At 40.4% G+C, this 18,538-nt stretch overlaps 1 protein-coding gene across 3 annotated transcripts in view; it reads right to left on the bottom strand.

Moving 5' to 3' along the window:
- Window positions 1–18,538, bottom strand: part of stk3 (serine/threonine kinase 3 (STE20 homolog, yeast)) — a 449,830-nt gene that overhangs the window by 84,722 nt on the left and 346,570 nt on the right. For all 3 annotated transcript variants that reach the window (XR_006311343.2, XM_043687660.2, XM_043687663.2), the window contains one exon: window positions 16,456–16,645. Coding sequence is in view for 2 of the 3 variants with exons in the window: in XM_043687660.2 (XP_043543595.2) it covers window positions 16,456–16,645 (190 nt within the window). In the remaining variant the exon portion in view is untranslated. The remainder of the gene's footprint in view (window positions 1–16,455; window positions 16,646–18,538) is intronic.

Raw genomic sequence — 18,538 nt, 5'->3', positions numbered from 1 at the left:
CTGTTCTCCCCTTAACTGTTCAAAATGTCTGGTTTTATACCCCAAATATTGGATCATTTCATTGTTTTGATGTCATCAAAACACTAAATTCAAATGCGATTGGATTTTGGTATCTGGGGCATAATTGTTAACTGGTTGGCCGAATTTGAATTTGTTTTTGTTCCATGGCCACGGAACTCCAGCTATTGTTTCAACCAAATGTTACATTTTTATTTTGTCCAGCACTCTGTGCTTTCGGTCAGTCCTTGCTAGCTCCAACTCTCTAAGTTACAGTACACACCTACACCTTCATAACAGCATCACCTTCTCAAGTGCAGCTGGGAATGGACAATATTTGAGGTGATTCAGAAAAAAATCCAAAGGTGGCATGAGGAAAAAGCCTTTTTACACAGCAAGTGGTTAGGATCTAGAATGCACTATCTGTAAGGATGGTGGAGGCAGATGTAATTTTTTTCATTCATTTATATGATGGACGTGTTCCAGCTAGGTAAGCATTCATTGTCTGTCCTTAACATTTTACAATTTTCAAAAGTGAATTCTGTAAGGTCCTGAAGAGTAAAAAAAAATTGCAGGGTCACTTGGAAAGAGCAGGATAGAAAGTACTAACTAAATTATTCTTGCAGAAAGCCAGTGTGGACCAGACAAACCGAATGATTTCCTTCTGTTCTGGAACCATTTTATGATGCGATTGCATGTGATCAAACATTGTGTGGCAGCCTCAGGTATATTGCACAGAATGAATTCTCATTAAAGAAGAAAAGTATGGAAACAAAAATCAGTATGAAATGTATTCTATTGAAATGTTAGAATGGGAAATACCAGAGCTGTCAACATTGGGTAAATGTTATTTTCAGATTTTGAGTTACACACCAGCTGCAGACCCAAGAGCATAAATTCATGTCAAAAACATAAACATTCCTAAATGTGGTGATCTGCATCCATCACAGGTGTAACATATGATGGTCAGTCCACATTTAATCCACAAGCGTTGGTCCATGACCACTTATATGACTGTTTGAAATTACCTTCAATCATCATTACAGTGATCAAATCACACTTCATACTAAGTGCAGGAAGAAGTCTCTTCAGCCAATCATTTATCCCTAATAGATGGAAAGGATGTACATCTGCTCCACAACAAGAGCAGCAAGGACTGAAGATACAGAAAAAAGTTGTGTACAAAAAGTTTAATCAAGTTTTACTATCTTACTGCATAAATTTAAAAGACAACAAAACTTCTGTTATCTGTAAGAAGAAATGTGAATTACACAGCAAAGTACACTAAATAAAATCCATTATTTTAATGCAAGAAAAATAGAAATGCTGGAAAAATGTAGCAGATGGTCAGCATCTGTGGGGAGATCAGATAAGTCTGAGTTTCAGGTGTAAATCTTTCTTCACAATTCAGCTCTGGCGAAGGGTTCCCAGCCAAAGTTTCTTTTCACAAATCATAACCGCAGTATTGACATGTTAGCCCAGATTTTCTGATCAATGTTGATACTATGGCGGTCACTGATAATTGCAATTAAGAGTATGCCCTTTCCTTTTTTCACCACTGTAGCCAGGACTTACTGCTCCAGAGCAAAGAGTAAGTCAGGCTACAGGCATCTCCACAGAGGGCTGGCAAGTAGAAAGGGTGTCACTCTTGATTCTAGCGTGGTGACTTAAGGAGCCCTAGCAAAACCCAAGTCAATGGGAATCAGAGGGCAATGGGTGGAGTCATATCTGGCACATAAGAATCATGTCAGCTCAAGGACATCTCTGCAGGAATTCCTCAGGGTAGTTCCTAAGCTCAATCATCTTCTGTTGATTCATCAATGACCATTCCTCCATTAAAAGGTCCAAAGTGAGGATTTTGCAGATGATTGCACAATAATTGCCACTCCTCATATACTGAGAATAATCCATGTCCAAATGAAGTAAGTCCTGTATAATATCTAGGCTTGGGCTGACATGTGGCAAGTAACATTTGGTGCCACACAAATACCAGGCAATGATCATCTCTAATAAGAGACAATCTAATCACTGCCTCTTAATTCAATGGTGTTATCATCACTGAATATCCCACTCTCAAAATCAGGTTGCAGCTGTACAGGAAATTGGTTCATACATTTTTGGAGTATTGCGTGCAATTCTGGACTCCCTGCTTAGGAAGAATGTTGTGAAACTTGAAAGAGTTTAGAAAAGATTTCAGAGGATGTTGCCAGGGCTGGAGGGTTTGAGCTAAAGGGAGAGGCTAAATAGGCTGGGGCTATTTTCTTTTGAGCTTAGGAGACTGAGGGGCGACCATCTAGAGTTTTATACAACCGTTAGAGACATGGATAGGGTAAATAGACAAGGTCATTTCCCTGGGTTGGGGTAGACCAAAACTAGAGGGCATAGGTTTAAGGTGAGAGGGGAAAGATATAAAAGGGACCTAAGAGACAATGTTTTCATGCAGAGGGTGTTGTGTGTATGAAATGAGTTCCCAGAGGAAGTGGTGGAGGCTGGTATGATTACAACATTTAAAAGGTATCTGAGCAGATATAAGAATAGGAAGAGTTTAGAGGGGTATGGGCCAAATGCTGGCAATTGGAATTAGATTTATATAGGATATCTCGTTGGCATGGACAGGTTGGACCAAAGTGTCAGTTTCTGTGCTGTATATCTCTATGATTCTATGTTGCCTCATTCTGGTAATAAAATCATAAAATGCTGGAGAAACTCAGTAGGTCTAGCAGTATCCGTGGAGAGAGAAAAACAGAATTAAAATTTTGAAGTTTCATCTGAAAAATTAACTTTGTTTCTCTCTCCACAGATGAGGTGAGACCGATTGAATTTCTCCAGCATTTTACTATTTTTAGATGAAATTTCAGGCACATACAGTATTTTGCTTTTATTTGAGTGATTTATTCACTTCTATTTCTCTCCAGGTATGCCTACCTTTAAGAAGTTTCGCTTTTCTCTCTGACAGGATATTCATTTTAATCTTCTAGCTTGTTCATCTTTCAAGGCCATCCTCATGTTTGATAAAGCATTTGTCAAAACTGACTTTCACAGCCATATCTCCAATTCCAACTAAAGTTTCATCCTTCATGTTTCAAATCCATCAATATTACAAGTATCTCTGAGACATGCAATGTTCCTCAGAGAGTGGTTCTCGCTGCATCCCAAGATCTAAACACAGTGCCATGCACTACCACATATACACACCTGACCTCTTTCTCCATCATCACCGCCTCAAAGTTGTCATTGTCCCCAATTCAGATTTATTCTTTGTCTCATTCACTCTGCCAAAAAATTTTCTCTTCCTTTCAAGTGTTAGGGAATGTAAACTCACAGATACTGATGGCCTTTTGGATTCCTCCTCTTCTTTTCCCTTGACTCCATCACTATTTCTAATGCCAGCGCTTGCTATGTATTCACTAAACTCTCTGACCTTCCCTGGTGCATTGCTAAATGATTTATGCACCGCAAAGGATTTAGGCTGCTTGTCTGACATTTAAGTTGGAGAAGTTGCAATTTCCTTCAGCAAAATATTGTAAAACTAGTGACATACTTATCTGTGGAAATATATTACCTTCATATTTCTACCTTCAAATTTAATGTCTAAAGATAGTGAGTTGGAGCTCTAAAGAAACAGAAGCATATCTGACAAGCTAAAAGCTTTTCCACAATAATTTGTTCAGATTTCTTTATGAAAACAACTTTCATTCTGAATAAAACTATATGAAGACTCAGTCCTCATTTAAAAGTGATTGTTGACTGCAATAAAATGTATCGCTAATTAAAAGTCAAGGTTCATTTCTGCTCACACAAATTTCCCTACATTGTTTCAAAACACACTGACTGAGATCTGGCTTAATGGGTTTCAGTGTTCATTAGTGATACATGTGCCTGCACAGCAACTTTGTCAGGTTGTTTCAAACTCAGAGAAACATGACAGCAATCCCACAGGGCATTCACACACCACAAACATACTTTCCAGCAGTGGTCATTCAAATGGTATTGATTGGGTATCCTGGTCAGTCTTCCCTGCCAACCACCACTTACACACACTTAGCCGAGGGAAAGTGAATCATGCAGATTGAAGATGATCCAGTAAATTCTACTTGTGCATTTCACTGCTGCCGGCAAATAAATTGTGATATTATAGACACTTATAATAGTATTAGTTGATGTATGCTATTCTTCCTTCCGCTTTTTGCTTGGTTATCAGTCCAAATCACCTCCCATTGAAAGCCAAATGCCAAGACTGACAGACTGTTACAATGAAATCTTGTTTTAAGCTAAATAAAGGCAGGGAGGGTTCTGGAAAGGAGATATGTAGGCTAACAAAGTGGAATGATATGGTAGTATTGGAGGGAAGCTATTTAAATAATGATACTCAGAGGGTGCAGGAGATAGATTTTTAAACAGTAGGTGATCAGGGTAAAGAGTTATAGGGGAAAGGCAGGAAAGTAGAGTTTAGGATTGTTGAGCTTAATATTAGGTCAGCCATGATCTCATTGACTAGCAGAGCAGACTTGATGGACCAAATGGCATACTTCTGCTTCATCTTTTGGTTTTTAGAAGAGACAGAGTTTTCAAACATATTTGAATAACAGCAAGGTAAAATTAATTTAATGTGTGCAATATTCAGAACAAAATACATGAACTAATAATACAAATAGTATTTAATGAGTATGATCCTCTAACTATATAGGGAAACAAGGATACCAAAGATGGGAACTAAATATTCAGGGATATGTGACTTTTCAAAAGGACAGGAAGGAAGGAAAGGGTGGTGGGGTGGCTTTGTTAGTATAAGATGGAGTAAGTACGATAGCAAAAGACCTTGGATCAATGGATTCAGAATCCATATGGGTGGATGTAGGAAATTAAAGGGGAAGGGAACACTAATGAGAGTAGCCCCCTAAGAGTATCTATACTATATGATAGGGAATAAATCAAAAGATAATGATGGCATGTAAAAAAAGGCAGTACATTTAACCATGTGTCATTTTAGCCTTCATGTAGGTTGGGAAAATCAAATTGGTAGAGTTAGTCATAAGAAATAATTCATAGAGTCATTCAAGTACCTTGGAATATTATTCTTTGGGTCTTCACTGTCATTAGCCAGGCCACCAAATAAATAACACTTATTCCCAACAAGACACAAGGTGTGTCCAAGGCGGGATCGTGGTTCTAAACAAGGATCAGTCTATTTTGGTGTTTAATAAGTATGAGGAAACAGTGATCATAACATGGAGAATTTAGCATTCAGTGCGAAAGAGAGGAACTTTGGTTGGAAACAACCATGTTAAATTTAGATAACAGGAATTACAAAATAATAATATACTGGACTGGAAAAACAGTTTAGCACAAAAGATAAACAATGGCAGATATTTAAGAACACAGTTAATAACCTTCAACAAAGATGTATCCCAGTGAGGAAAATGATACAATGAAGAAGACAGATGTACAAAAGGAAAGAGAAAATGCCAAAATCACATTGGCAGGTGTCAGATCTTGCGGTGGGAGAACACTGGTGACAGTGATCACAACTGCCTCACATTTACCATAGCCTTGGAGAGGGAAAGGTGCAGTTACCGAGGGAAGATATTTAATTGGGGAAAAGGAAATTATGACACTATCAGATAGGAGTTGGGAAGTACAGACTGGGAGCAATTGTTCCACAGAAAGTGCATAGCAGACATGTGGAGACTACTTAAGGTGCAGTTGTTGTGAGTGATGCACGAATTTGTTCCTCTGAGACAGATAAGAAGGGGTAAGATTAAGGAACCTTGGATGACGAGAACAAAGGAGCTTCTCGTCAAAAGAAAGAAGGCAGCTTACGTAAGGTGGAGGAAGCAAGGATCTAGCACAGCGAGAAAGGAGCTCAGAAATGGAATGAGGAGAGCCAGAAGGGGGGCACAAGAAAGGCTTGGCAAGAAGGATTAGGGAGAACCCAAAGGCATTTTACTCATATGTGAGGAATAAGAGAATGATCAGGGAGAAGGTAGGGCCGATCAAGAATAGCGTAGGGAACTTGTGCTTAGAGTCTGAACAGATAGGGGAAGCCCTAAATGAGGTTTTTTGCTTCAGTTTTCTCATGTGAATGAGAACTTTGAGGAGCTGGGATACAGTCTTGACCAGATCAAGATTGATGAAGTTGATGTGCTGGAAATTTTGGCAAACATTAAGATTGATAAGTCCCCAGTGCCAGATTTATCTCCGGGAAGCGAGAAAGGAAGTTGCTAAGCCGCTGGCGAGGATATTTGCCTCCGCACTCTCCATAGGAGTCGTACGGGAGGACTCGAAGGAGGCGAATCTTGCTCCTCTTTTTAAGACGGGGAAAAGGGAAATCCCTGGCAATTACATACCAGTCAGTCTTACGTCTGTGGTCAGCAAAGTTTTGGAAAGAATCCTGAGAGATAGGACTTATGACTATTTGGCAAAACATAGCGTGATTAAAGGCAGTCAGCATGGCTTTGTAAGGGGCAGATCATGTCTCACAAATCTTATTGAGTTCTTTGAGGAGGTTTCAAGACAGGTCGACAAAGGTCAAGCAGTGGATGTGGTGTATATGGACTTCAGCAAGGCATTTGATAAGGTTTCCCATGGTAGGCTCATTCATAAAGTCAGGAAGTATGGTATACAGGGAGATTTGGCTATCTGGATTCAGAATTGGTTGGCTGACAGAAGGCAGAGAGTGGTTTTAGATGGAAAGTATTCTGCCTGGAGGTCAGCGTTCAGTGGGGTCCCGGAGGGCTCTGTTCTTGAGCCTCTGCTCTTTGTAATTTTTATAAATGACTTGGATGAGGAGGTTGAGGGGTGGGTTAGTAAATTTGCAGATGACACAAAGGTTGGAGGTGTTGTCGATAGTATTGAGGGCTATTGCAGGCTGCAATTGAAGGTGTAGTGAGCAGTGAAGAGAGTTACCTCAGATTGCAACGGGATCTTGATCAGATGGGCTAGTGGGCTGAGAAGTGGCAGATGGAGTTCAACCTGGATAAATGCAAAGTGATGCGTCTTGGAAGGTCAAACTCAAATGCTGAATATAGGATTAAAGACAGGATTCATGGCAGTGTGGAGGAACAGAGGGATCTGGGTGTAGAAGTACATAGATCCCTCAAAGTTGCCACCCAAGTGGATAAATTATTAAGAAAGCATACGGTGTTTTGGCTTTCATTAACAGGGGGATCAAGTTTAAGAGCCGTGAGATTTTGCTACAGCTCTACAAGTCCCTGGTGAGACCACACTTGGAATATTGTGTCCAGTTTTGGTCGCCCTACTATAGGAAAGATACAAAGGCTTTGGAGAGGAAGCAAAGAAGGTTTACCAGGATGCTGCCTGGACTGGAGGGTCTGCCTTATGAAGAAAGAGTCATAGAGATGTACAGCATGGAAACTTACCCTTCAGTCCTTACTGTCCATGCCGGCCAGATATCCCAACCCAATCTAGTCCCTCCTGCAAGCACCTGGTCCATATCCCTCCAAACCCTTCCTATTCAGATACCCATCCAAATGCCTCTTAAATGCTGCAATTGTACCAGCCTCCACCACTTCTTCTGGCATACACGCACCACCCTCAGTGTGAAATGTTGCCCCTTAGGTCTCCTTTATATCTTTCCCCTCTCACTCTAAACCTATGCCCTCTAGTTCTGGACTCCCCAACCCCAGGGATAAGACTTTGTCTTTTTACCCTATCCATGCCCCTCATAATTTTGTAAATCTCTATAAGGTCACCCCTCAGCCTCTGACGCTCCAGGGAAAACAGCCCCCGCCTATTCAGCCTCTCCCTATAGCTCAAATCCTCCAACCCTGGCACATCCTTGTAAGTCTTTTCTGAACCCTTTCAAGTTTCACAACATCTTTCTGATAGGAAGGAGACCAGAATTGCATGCAATATTCCAACAGTGGCCTAACCAAAGTCCTGTACAGCTGCAACATGACCTCCCAACTCCTGTACTCAATACTCTGACCAATAAAAGAAAGCATACCAAACACCACCTTCACTATCCTATCTATCTGTGACTCCACTTTCAAAGAGCTATGAACCTGCACTCCAAGGTCTCTTTGTTCAGCAACACTCCCTAGGACCTTACCATTAAGTGTATAAGTCCTGCTAAGATTTGCTTTCCCAAAATGCAGCACCTCGCATTTATCTGAATTAAACTCCATCTGCCACTTCTCAGCCCACTGGCACATCTGATCAAGATCCCATTGCAATCTGAGGTAACCCTCTTCACTGCCCACTACACCTCCAATTTTGGTGTCATCTGCAACTTACTAACTGTACCGCTTATGCTCGCATCCAAATCATTTAAGTAAATGACAAAAAGTAGAGGACCCAGCACTGATCCTTGTGGCACTCCACTGGTCACAGGCCTCCAGTCTGAAAAACAACCCTACACCATCACTCTCTGTCTTCTACCTTTGAGCCAGTTCTGTATCCAAATTGCTAGTTCTCCCTGTATTCCGTGAGATCTAACCTTGCTAATCAGTCTCCCATGGGGAACCTTGTCGAATGCCTTACTGAAGTCCATATAGGTCACATCCACCACTCTGCCCTCACCAATCCTCTGTGTTACTTCATCAAAAAACTCAATCACGTTTGTGAGACATGATTTCCCATGCACAAAACCATGTTGACTATCCCTAATCAGTCCTTGTCTTTCCAAATACATGTACATCCTGTCTCTCAGGATTCCCTCCAACAAAACTTGCCCACCACCGACGTCAGTCTCACTGGTCTATAGTTCCCTGGCTTATCCTTACCACCCTTCTTAAACAGTGGCACCACGTTTGCCAACGTCCAGTCTTATGGCACTTCACCTGTGACTATCGATGATACAAATATCTCAGCAAGAGGCCCAGCAATCACTTCTCTAGCTTCCCACAGAGTTCTCGGGTACACCTGATCAGGTCCTGGGGATTTATCCACCTTTACGCGTTTCAAGATATCCAGCACTTCCTCCTCTGTAATATGGACATTTTGCAAGATGTCACCATCTATTTCCCTGCAGTCTATATCTTCCATATCCTTTCCCACAGTAAATACTGATGCAAAATACTCATTTAGTATCTCCCTCATTTTCTGCGGCTCCATACAAGGCCACCTTGCTGATCTTTGAGGGGCCCTATTCTCTCCCTAGTTACCCTTTTGTCCTTAATGTACTAGTTAAAGGTTGAATAAGTTCAGACTTTTCTCTCTGGAGAGAAGGAGGAAGAGACTAGACCTGATCGGGGTATACAAGATAATGAGTGGAATAGATAGAGTCAATAGCCAGAGACGTTTCCCCAGGGCAGGATTGACTGGTACGAGGAGTCATAGTTTTAAGATATTAGGAGAAAGGTATAGAGGAGATGTCAGAGGTAGGCTCTTTACGCAGAGAGTTGTGAATGCGTTGCCATCTGTGGTGGTGGAAGCAGAGTCATTAGGGACATTTAAGTGACTGCTGGATATGCACATGGACAGCAGTGAGTTGAGGGGTGCATAGGTTAAGTTATTATATTTTACATTAGGATTAAACCTCGGCACAACATCATGGGCCAAAGGGCCTGTTCTGTGCTGTACTTTTCTATGTTCTATGAACATAAGGCTCTTAGAGAAAGAGGATTGGGAAATAATAAATGAGAGTCAGGAAATGGCAGCAGAGTTGAATAAATACTTTGCATCACTGTTCACAGTAGAAAATACTAACTGTGTTCCAAAAATATTAAATACTCAAGGGGTAAAAGGTGGAGAGAAAATAAATACAATAATTATCCCTCAAGAGAATGTATTAAGGGAACTAATGGGGCCAAAGATAGATAGATCCCCTTAATCTGATGGGATGCCCACTATGATATTAAAGGAAGTGGCTACAGAGATAACGAATGCACCAAGGAAGTTCAGCACCAAGAAAGTTAAATATGGTAGCAGATTAAAAGAAAAATATACAATGTTGCAAAGATTTATGATAAATTCTAGGAACTTCCTAAGAATCTTTAGATTCTAGAAAAAGCCCAGATTATTGAAAAACTGCTAATATAACACCCTTATTCAAAAAGGGAGGGAAATTTTTAAAAAAAGTTAACTATGGACCAGTTAGCTGAACAACTGTAACTGTGAAATGTTCCACTCTGATAAATTACACTATATATGAGCATTTAGAAATACATAATCTAATCAGAGTCAGCAAGGCTTCATAAAAGGGAAATCATGTTTCAGAAATGTATTTGAATTCTTTGAGGAGGTTAACAGGCAGAATAGATAGATGGCAACAATTAGATGTAATATGTTTTGATTTTAAAAAGCTGTTCCATAAGATACTGCAGATAAGGCTACTTAATAAGCCCATGATACTGGCAGCAATATATTAATGAGGATAAAAGATTGGCTAACTGATAAAAGACAGAGTTGGGATAGGGGGTACTTTCAAGATCAAGATTAGAGTGGCGCTGGAAAAGCACAACAGGCCAGGAAGCATCCGAGGAGCAGAAAAACGTGTAGGGTAGGAGCCCGAATGTTTCCTGATGAAGGGCTCCTACCCGAAATGTCGATTTTCCTGCTCCTCGGACACGGCCTGACCTGCTGTGCTTTTCCAGCACCACTCTAATCTTGACTCTGATCTCCAGTATCTGCAGTCCTCACTTTTGCCTAGGTACTTTCAAGATGGCAACCTGTCACTATCAGACTGTCACAGGAATCAGAGATGGGGCCATAATTATTTATAATTTATATTAAAGTTTTGGATGAGTTAAGTGAATGTACGATCACCAAGTTTGCATATGATACAAAAATTGGTGGGAACGCAAGTGGAGAAGGTGACACATGCAGTCCACCAAGGGATTCTGACAGGTTAAATGAGTTGCCATAAACTTGACAAATGGAATATAATGTGGGATAGAAATACGATGTTCTGCACTTTGGCAGGAAGAATGCAGAAGGTGGATTTCATTTGAATGGAGAAAGACTAAAGAAAACTGCAGCACTAAGTGATTTGGGGGGTCAACTGATCACTCCTGCTAAATTGTTCCCCAGAAGAAAGTCAACTCCATCCACAGGTGATTTCTAACCCATGCCAGCTATCTAATCCAGAAAACAAGTTGCATTCCAGTGGGTCTTTGTACTCAACACTGAACTCTTTAGAGAGAAAACTAAATTCTTCTCCAGGAAGGGGTTTGAGTAGCCTTTACATCTCTTAATATTCAAAGCTTGTGTAATTTGTAGCTCGGGTGCTGTCGTAATTGTGAGAATGTTCGCTGAGCTGGGAAATTGATTTCCAGACATTTTGTCCCCAGTCTAGGTGACATCTTCCCAGCTCAGCGAACATACCCACAACCATGATCTCTTAATATTGTTATGGGACTGGATGTTTCCTTTGAAGAAAATGGGGTCATCTTCGCTTTCAATAAAAAACTTCATAGCTCTTATCTTCCCCATATATATTTATTCTGCACACCCAGCTGTTTTATCTCCAGCTTCTTGTTAAAGCTACAATTTAATGTGTGGCCTTTTCATTTCATTTTCAGACTTGTTAGAGAGTCATAGAGATGTAAAGCACAGAAACAGACCCTTTGGTCCAACCTGTTCACACCCACCACATATCCTAAATGAATCTAGTCCCATTTGCCAGCACTTGGTCCATATCCATCTAAATTCTTCCTATTCATATACCCATCTGGCAGCTCATTCCATACATGCACCACCTTTTGTGTGAAAAGGTTACCCCTTAGGTCCTTTAAAATTTTTCCCCCCTCACCCTAAACCTATGCCTTCTAGTTCTGGACTCCACTGCCTCATTAAAAAGACCTTGTCTATTTATCCTATCCATGCGCCTCATGATTTTATAAAGTTCTATAAGGTCACCTCCAACGCTCCAGGGAATGCAGCCCCAACCTATTCAGCTTCTCCATATCGCTCAAATCCCCTAACCCTGGCAACATCCTTGAAATCTATTCTGAACCTTTTCGAGTTTCATAATATCCTTCCGTTAGGAGAGAGATTAGAACTAAGCACAATGTGGTCTAACCAATGCCCTGTACAGTCACAACATGACCTCCCAACTCCGATACTCAATGCACTGACCAATAAAGGAAAGCATACCAAATGCTTTCCTCACTATCCTATCTACCTGAGACTCAATTTTCAAGGAACTATGAACCTGCACTCCAAGGTTTCTTTGCTCAGAAACACTCCTGAAGACCTTAGCATTAAGTGGGTGGCACGGTGGCACAGTGGTTAGCACTGCTGCCTCACAGCGCCAGAGACCCGGGTTCAATTCCCGACTCAGGCGACTGACTGTGTGGAGTTTGCACATTCTCCCCGTGTCTGCGTGGGTTTCCTCCGGGTGCTCCGGTTTCCTCCCACAATCCAAAAATGTGCGAGTCAGGTGAATTGGCCATGCTAAATTGCCCGTAGTGTCATGTTAAAGGGGTAAATGTAGGGGTATGGGTGGGTTGCGCTTCGGCAGGTCGGTGTGGACTTGTTGGGCCGAAGGGTCTGTTTCCACACTGTAAGTAATCTAATCTAATTAAGTGTATAAATCCTGCTCTGATTTGCCTTTTCAAAATGCAGCACCTCACATTAACTTGATTAAAGTCCATCTGCCACTCCTCAGCCCATTGGCCCATCTGATCATGATCCCATTGTACTCTGAGGTAGCCTTCTTTGCTGTCCACTGCACCTCCAATTTTGATGTCATCTGCAAACTTACTAACTATACCTCCTATGTTCATATCCAAATCATGTATATAAATTATGAAAAGCAGTGGACCCAGCACCAATCCTTGTGGCACACCACTCTTCACAAGCCTCCAATCTGAAAAGCAACTCTCCACCACAACTCTCTGTCTTCTACCTTCAGTTCTGTATCTAAATGGCCAGTTCTCATTGTATTCTATGAGACCTAACTTCGCTAGCCAGTCTTCCCTGAGGAACCTTGTCAAATGGCTTACTGAAGTCCATATAGATCATGTCCACCACTCTGCCCTCATCAATCCTCTTCATTATTTCTTCAAAAAACTAAATCATATTTTGAGACATAATTTCCCATGCACAAAGCCATTTGATGATCCCTAATCAGTCCTTGCCTTTCCAAATACATGTAAATCCTGTCACTCAGGATTCCTTCCAACACTTGCCCACCACTGATGTCAGGCTCACCGATCTATAGTTCATTAGCTTCTCCTTACCCCCTTTCTTAAATAGTGGCAACCTCCAGTCTTCCAGCACCTCACCTGTGACTATCAATGACACAAATATCTCAGTGAGGGGCCCAGCAATCACTTCCCTTGCTTCCCTCAGAGTTCTAAGATACACCTGATCAGGTCCTGGGGATTTATACATTTTAAATGTTATGAACTCTAATATGTCACATGGGTTTTCCTCTAAAATTCCAACATCCCAGAATACTTGTTGCAACACTTGTAATAATCAATACACTTTGGCTTCCCAACTATTTATTCCTTATCTTGGTTACTCACCTTTCTTTCACTCTCCCATTTTAGTTGCAACCCTTTCGTTCACAACATGAGTTCTTATTATGGTCAGCAATGAGTTTTTAAATTCCCCGAGGAGAATCTTTCCAAGAACTTCATGTAAGGTTTTAGCTTCTAATGCTCATATCCACCTGTCAAAGTAAATTTTCTTAAACCTTTCAAGTTCAACATAGCTTTGTCCAGACTGTTTCCTTAAATTCCAGAATCTTTGACTATGTGCCTTAGGTACTAACTTGTACGCAGTCAATATAAAGTTAAAAATCACACAACACCAGGTTATAGTCCAATAGGTTTAATTGGAAGCACACTAGCTTTCGGAGCGACGCTCCTTCATCAGGTGATTGTCAATATAGTTTTCTTCACTGCATCATAATCCCGAGAAAGCTCCTCTGACAATGAAGTATATATTTCTGCTCTTTACCTGTCAACCTATTCTGCATAGGCATTGTTCAGTCCTTTTTTTGCCATTTTTTCAAATGATATGATGAATGTCTCCACATCCTTTTCCTCAAATTTTCACACAGGTTGTGAAAACTTTAACATTTCTTTACTAGACTTCAAATTATGACAGATCCCCCCTCTGCTCCTCGGGCCTACATGAGCATTTGAGGTATCATGTTTGATCTGCATCATTTTCAGCCAAAATTTATATTCCCCCACTTTCTCTCTCTCTCTAAGTTCTAATTAGGGGATGTGATGGCGTAGTTCCCTTAAGATTACCAGGGAAAACTCTGTCACCAGCAGGAAACCATTTGTCATTTGCATCACCATGTCTTAAATGCAGAAAACCATTTGCCTTAACCTGCATTATTTACAAATACCATATCACAATCTTCATTGCACCAATTTCAAATCAATCCCAGACAAGCCCTCAAACGTTATTACACCTCAGTGAGGTAGCATGCTGAAAGTCAAGCCCAACCTATTCCCAGAGTCATCACAAAAGGTTAGGATTTTTAAAAATGTGCAGAATTCCCCAATGTATCTGACTTTTACAGCCAGGTTGACAGAAAGCACAGACCAGGTTCCTATACTTTACAATAATTACTATTTATTGCAAATAAATACTCTAGCTACAGATAAACAATTCTGAATCATTGGCATATAATTCTACAAGTTAAAGCATCAACCCCACCCCTTTATAAACTCCTCCTCTATACACAATATAGACAGTTAAAAAAATGGCAAAAGTAGGCAAAAGTGTCTCCACCCTGGAGGCTCTCTGCCTCTGTTCCTAATGAAGGGCTTTTACCTGAAACGTCGATTTTCCATTCTTCCTGGATGCTGCCTGACCTGCTGTGTTTTTCCAGCACCACTCTGGTCAAAAAAATGGGTCAAGGCAGACGGAAAGACTGAGAAGACAGTTCAGTGGTCCCTGTTCTCAGGATTTACTGAAATGATTCTTGTGCTAATCAGAGCCCTGATTCTCAATCTTCCTCTTCTTAATGCTTTCACCTGTTTCCAGGGGGCACAGACTGACTAGTCGACAGTTAGAAAGGTTTCTGACCGATTAATTGAAAATAGCAGCTTACAGCAATGGCTGAAGGAAATATAAGCTTGAAGAAAATCAGATTAAAGTGTATTTTTTTCTGCACAGAACAGAGACAGCTCCTGAACTTAGGGATATCTGATGGCTTCTCACTATCTTGTACATAGTCCCAAGCAGTTCAGCTACCTGGGAGCCAATCTCATATTTTCAGATGGCAGAAGTCTTTGTCATTGATAATTGGTTACTAGCTCCCAGATCAGTGAGCTACTTGTTGCTGGTTGAATCTCTATTTGTACATAGTCCTTGGCTCCAGTTTGTCGACAAAATCCACCAAATCTGCTTGAACCAGCAACTATTTTAACAGTACTATGCAATGGTTGTCAGATTACTTGCTTTTAACAAATAATGCCATACTTAGTTTTTAAAAAGAAAGTCATTCTTCCATTCAGGAGGAAGTGAGGGCTGCAGATGCTGGAGATTAAAGTCAAAAAGCTACCATTCCCCCTAGCCCCACCCCTCCCATTTATCTCTCAGCCCCCTTAGCAGCCCCCCTACATTCCTGATGAAGCACTTATGCTCAAAACATCTGACTCTCCTGCTTCTCGGATGCTGCCTGACCGGCTGTACTTTTCCAGCGCCGCACTGTTTGACTTCTTCCATTCAGTCCCAATAGAAAATAAAGAAAAACAAAAAGACCCATCTTTACATCAATCCTTGTTCATCCCTGAGAGATGTTCTGTGGGAGTACGAAAGCAATGTACAGTCTGATAGTAAGTGAAAATGATAAAGGAGTGTTTTAAAAAGTGAAGGTCTAAGGAAGGAATTGCAGCTTTGAAAACGAATTACTAGAACTCTTAGTCAGGTGTGTGTGCATGCATGTGTGTGTATACACATGCAGCACTTGCTATAAGCTGTTGCTTCTAACCAATCACTGTGAAACTGAACAATTAATGTGTCAGTCTCCTGTATTTTCAACAAATAACTGAAAGAACCTGGAGGAAGCAGTTTGGAGACAGAGGTCTTGAGCAGAAAAAGGAACATTTCATCAAAATCTGTGGACTGGTGTTCTTGAACAGTATTTCCCAATCTTTTACCCTCAAGTAACACCGATGATTTTTATTTCTCTGTGTCTGTCCAAATGTGTGTGCAGAGGTTTTAGAAGGGGATTTCAACTAATAAGAGTTATAATAGCTTATCGTTGTTTACCTGTAGTTCGAATTTACTTACTTGTAATAAATTCTAGTTCTTGTTAAGTACAGAAGTCTAGTCAGTGTTTTCTACTAATATGAGTCCATTAGAAAGATAAATTGGGACTCTGAGTACTCTAATTAAGTCTTTAATTTTTGTGGCAAGATATCAGGGTTCAAGTATCAGTGCACTTTCTCAAGAGGGTCATGTTAATTCAGTGCTTTTGCACATTATTGTGTGGTAAGGGCAGCAGATAAATGTAAGTCATTATAAGAATATTAGTCTGCAATGTTCAACTATTTTATTTAAAGACAAATACTTTTTTCTTACTTTTCATTGTTCCATCTTCTTCATCTTCATCACTGTTAATTACCATGGTCCCCAGGTCTGATTCTAGCATAGTACTATTGTGTTCAATCATGGTTTGGGCACCTTCACTCATAGTACTAGTTGCTCTCATGGTGCCTGTGCCTGCATGACTAGTCTTCACCATGGTGTAAGAATCAATCTCATCTTCATCCTGCAGAATGTACAAAATATTAACACAATAAGGCTGCACAGCTGTCTGGAATTTCTTTGTTAGGAGATCAACAGGTACTGATAGAACTATACTTTTTTAAAAACTTCATAAAAAATGAACCATGTTTTATTGCATAATCAAAACATTTGTGTGATGGAGTTTTGATTCTAATTTGTAGTCATGAGAAAAAAGCAAAAATTATGCAATATTTTTGCATGACAGCTAATCCCCCAAAACAAATTCAGGCAAAATAGTTGAAAAGAAATTTGGAAACAATACTGGAGCTATCAGCATCTATTATTTTAATCATCAACCTCCAGAACAGTCAGAAAATCAGAACAGAAAAGCTGTATTTTTTGAATGAGAATTACTTTTATTTTTTACCAGACTTCTCAAAATCCATAGTATAGCTTTCCATGTGTTACAGATGGAAATGAAGCAAATCACATCCTTAAGTGATCACTATAGCAAGGAATAGCACAAGCCCAACTATTTCTACAAAAGACAAAGTATAGAACAGATAAACATGTCTTTGATTTCTGCAATGGCCACTAATAATGGAGGGGGAATGCTCCACAGGCTAGAATTAGAAGTGATTAAGTATCTTAGATTGTTACAAGAGGAGAGGAATTTGGAAACAAGGATGAAAATTTTAAAATCAAGGCATTGATTAACTGGGAGTCAATGGAGGTTAATGTGTTTTGGTGATACGTGGAGGGGGCGGGATTTAATTTCCTTATACATTTTCCCTATTAGTCAGTTGATGGAAAAGCTGCCCATATTCAGAATTCTGTACATGCAGTGGATTTGCCGACATGGCAGTATCCCATTGCATACTAGTGGCAATCATAATGTTTTTTATTGGTTTAAAAATGGCAGTGCAATGAGAACATCAGTGGCAATACCAAAGAATCAGCACATTTGACAAAAATGGTTGCTCAATATTGGAAATCCATTGCTGTACTGATTGCTTGATAAATGTAACATATTCCTGCATTATATAGAAACGCATATCAGACCTATGGTAGTTATTGTTCCATGGCTCAGTACCTGAATAATGTGCAATAATGTGACCACTTGTAGCTTCCCAATTTTAGGAGTTATTTCAGAAATCAGTGGCCAATATTCTCAGTCTTTTTGAAATATAAACCCATGCTCTCCTGATTAAATAAATTCTTTCTATGCTACCATTTGAAAATCCTAGCATATTGATAAGTTCTGCAGCCTGTCTAATCTTATCATCCCACCTGGCTTCTTAAATGGCACTTATGAAACCATTTTGATAATCTCTAGAATCAATGAGTTACATGGAAATATCTAACATAGGAGCAGGAATAGGCCAGTTGATCCTTCAAGCTTCCCTAACATTCATTACAATCATGCTGGTCATCCAACTCAATAGTACGTTCCATAATTTTCCCCATATCCTTTGACACCTTAGCCTCAAGAGCCATATCTAACTCTTTCTTGAGATCAGACAATGTTTTGGCCTCTACTGCTTTCTGTGGTCACAAATTCCACAGGCTCACCACTCACTGGGTGAAGAAATGTCTCCTCGTTCTCAGTCCTAAATGGTTTACCATGTAACCTTAGGCTGTGTGTCTTGGTTCAGGACTAGGACCTGGGGCACAGCCACAGAGTGAAGGGATGATCTTTTAGAACTGAGATGAGAAGGAACTTCTTCAACTACAGAATGATTAATCTTTAGAACTCATTGCGCAGAAGGCTGTGCAGACCAAGTCACTGGCTGCATTTAAGATGGAGATAGACAGTTTCTTGATTGGTAAGGGGATGAAGGGTCACGGGAGAAGGAGGTTAATGGGTTTGAGAAACATAACAGCCATACTTGAATGGTGGACAGACTTAATGGGCCAAATGGCCTAATTCTGCTCC

The sequence above is a fragment of the Chiloscyllium plagiosum genome, unplaced genomic scaffold (assembly GCF_037043375.1).
Source record: "Chiloscyllium plagiosum isolate Xiang-an unplaced genomic scaffold, Cpla_swu_hap1 HiC_scaffold_4, whole genome shotgun sequence".
NCBI lineage: Eukaryota > Metazoa > Chordata > Chondrichthyes > Orectolobiformes > Hemiscylliidae > Chiloscyllium > Chiloscyllium plagiosum.
This window is presented reverse-complemented; position numbering and strand designations above follow the sequence as displayed.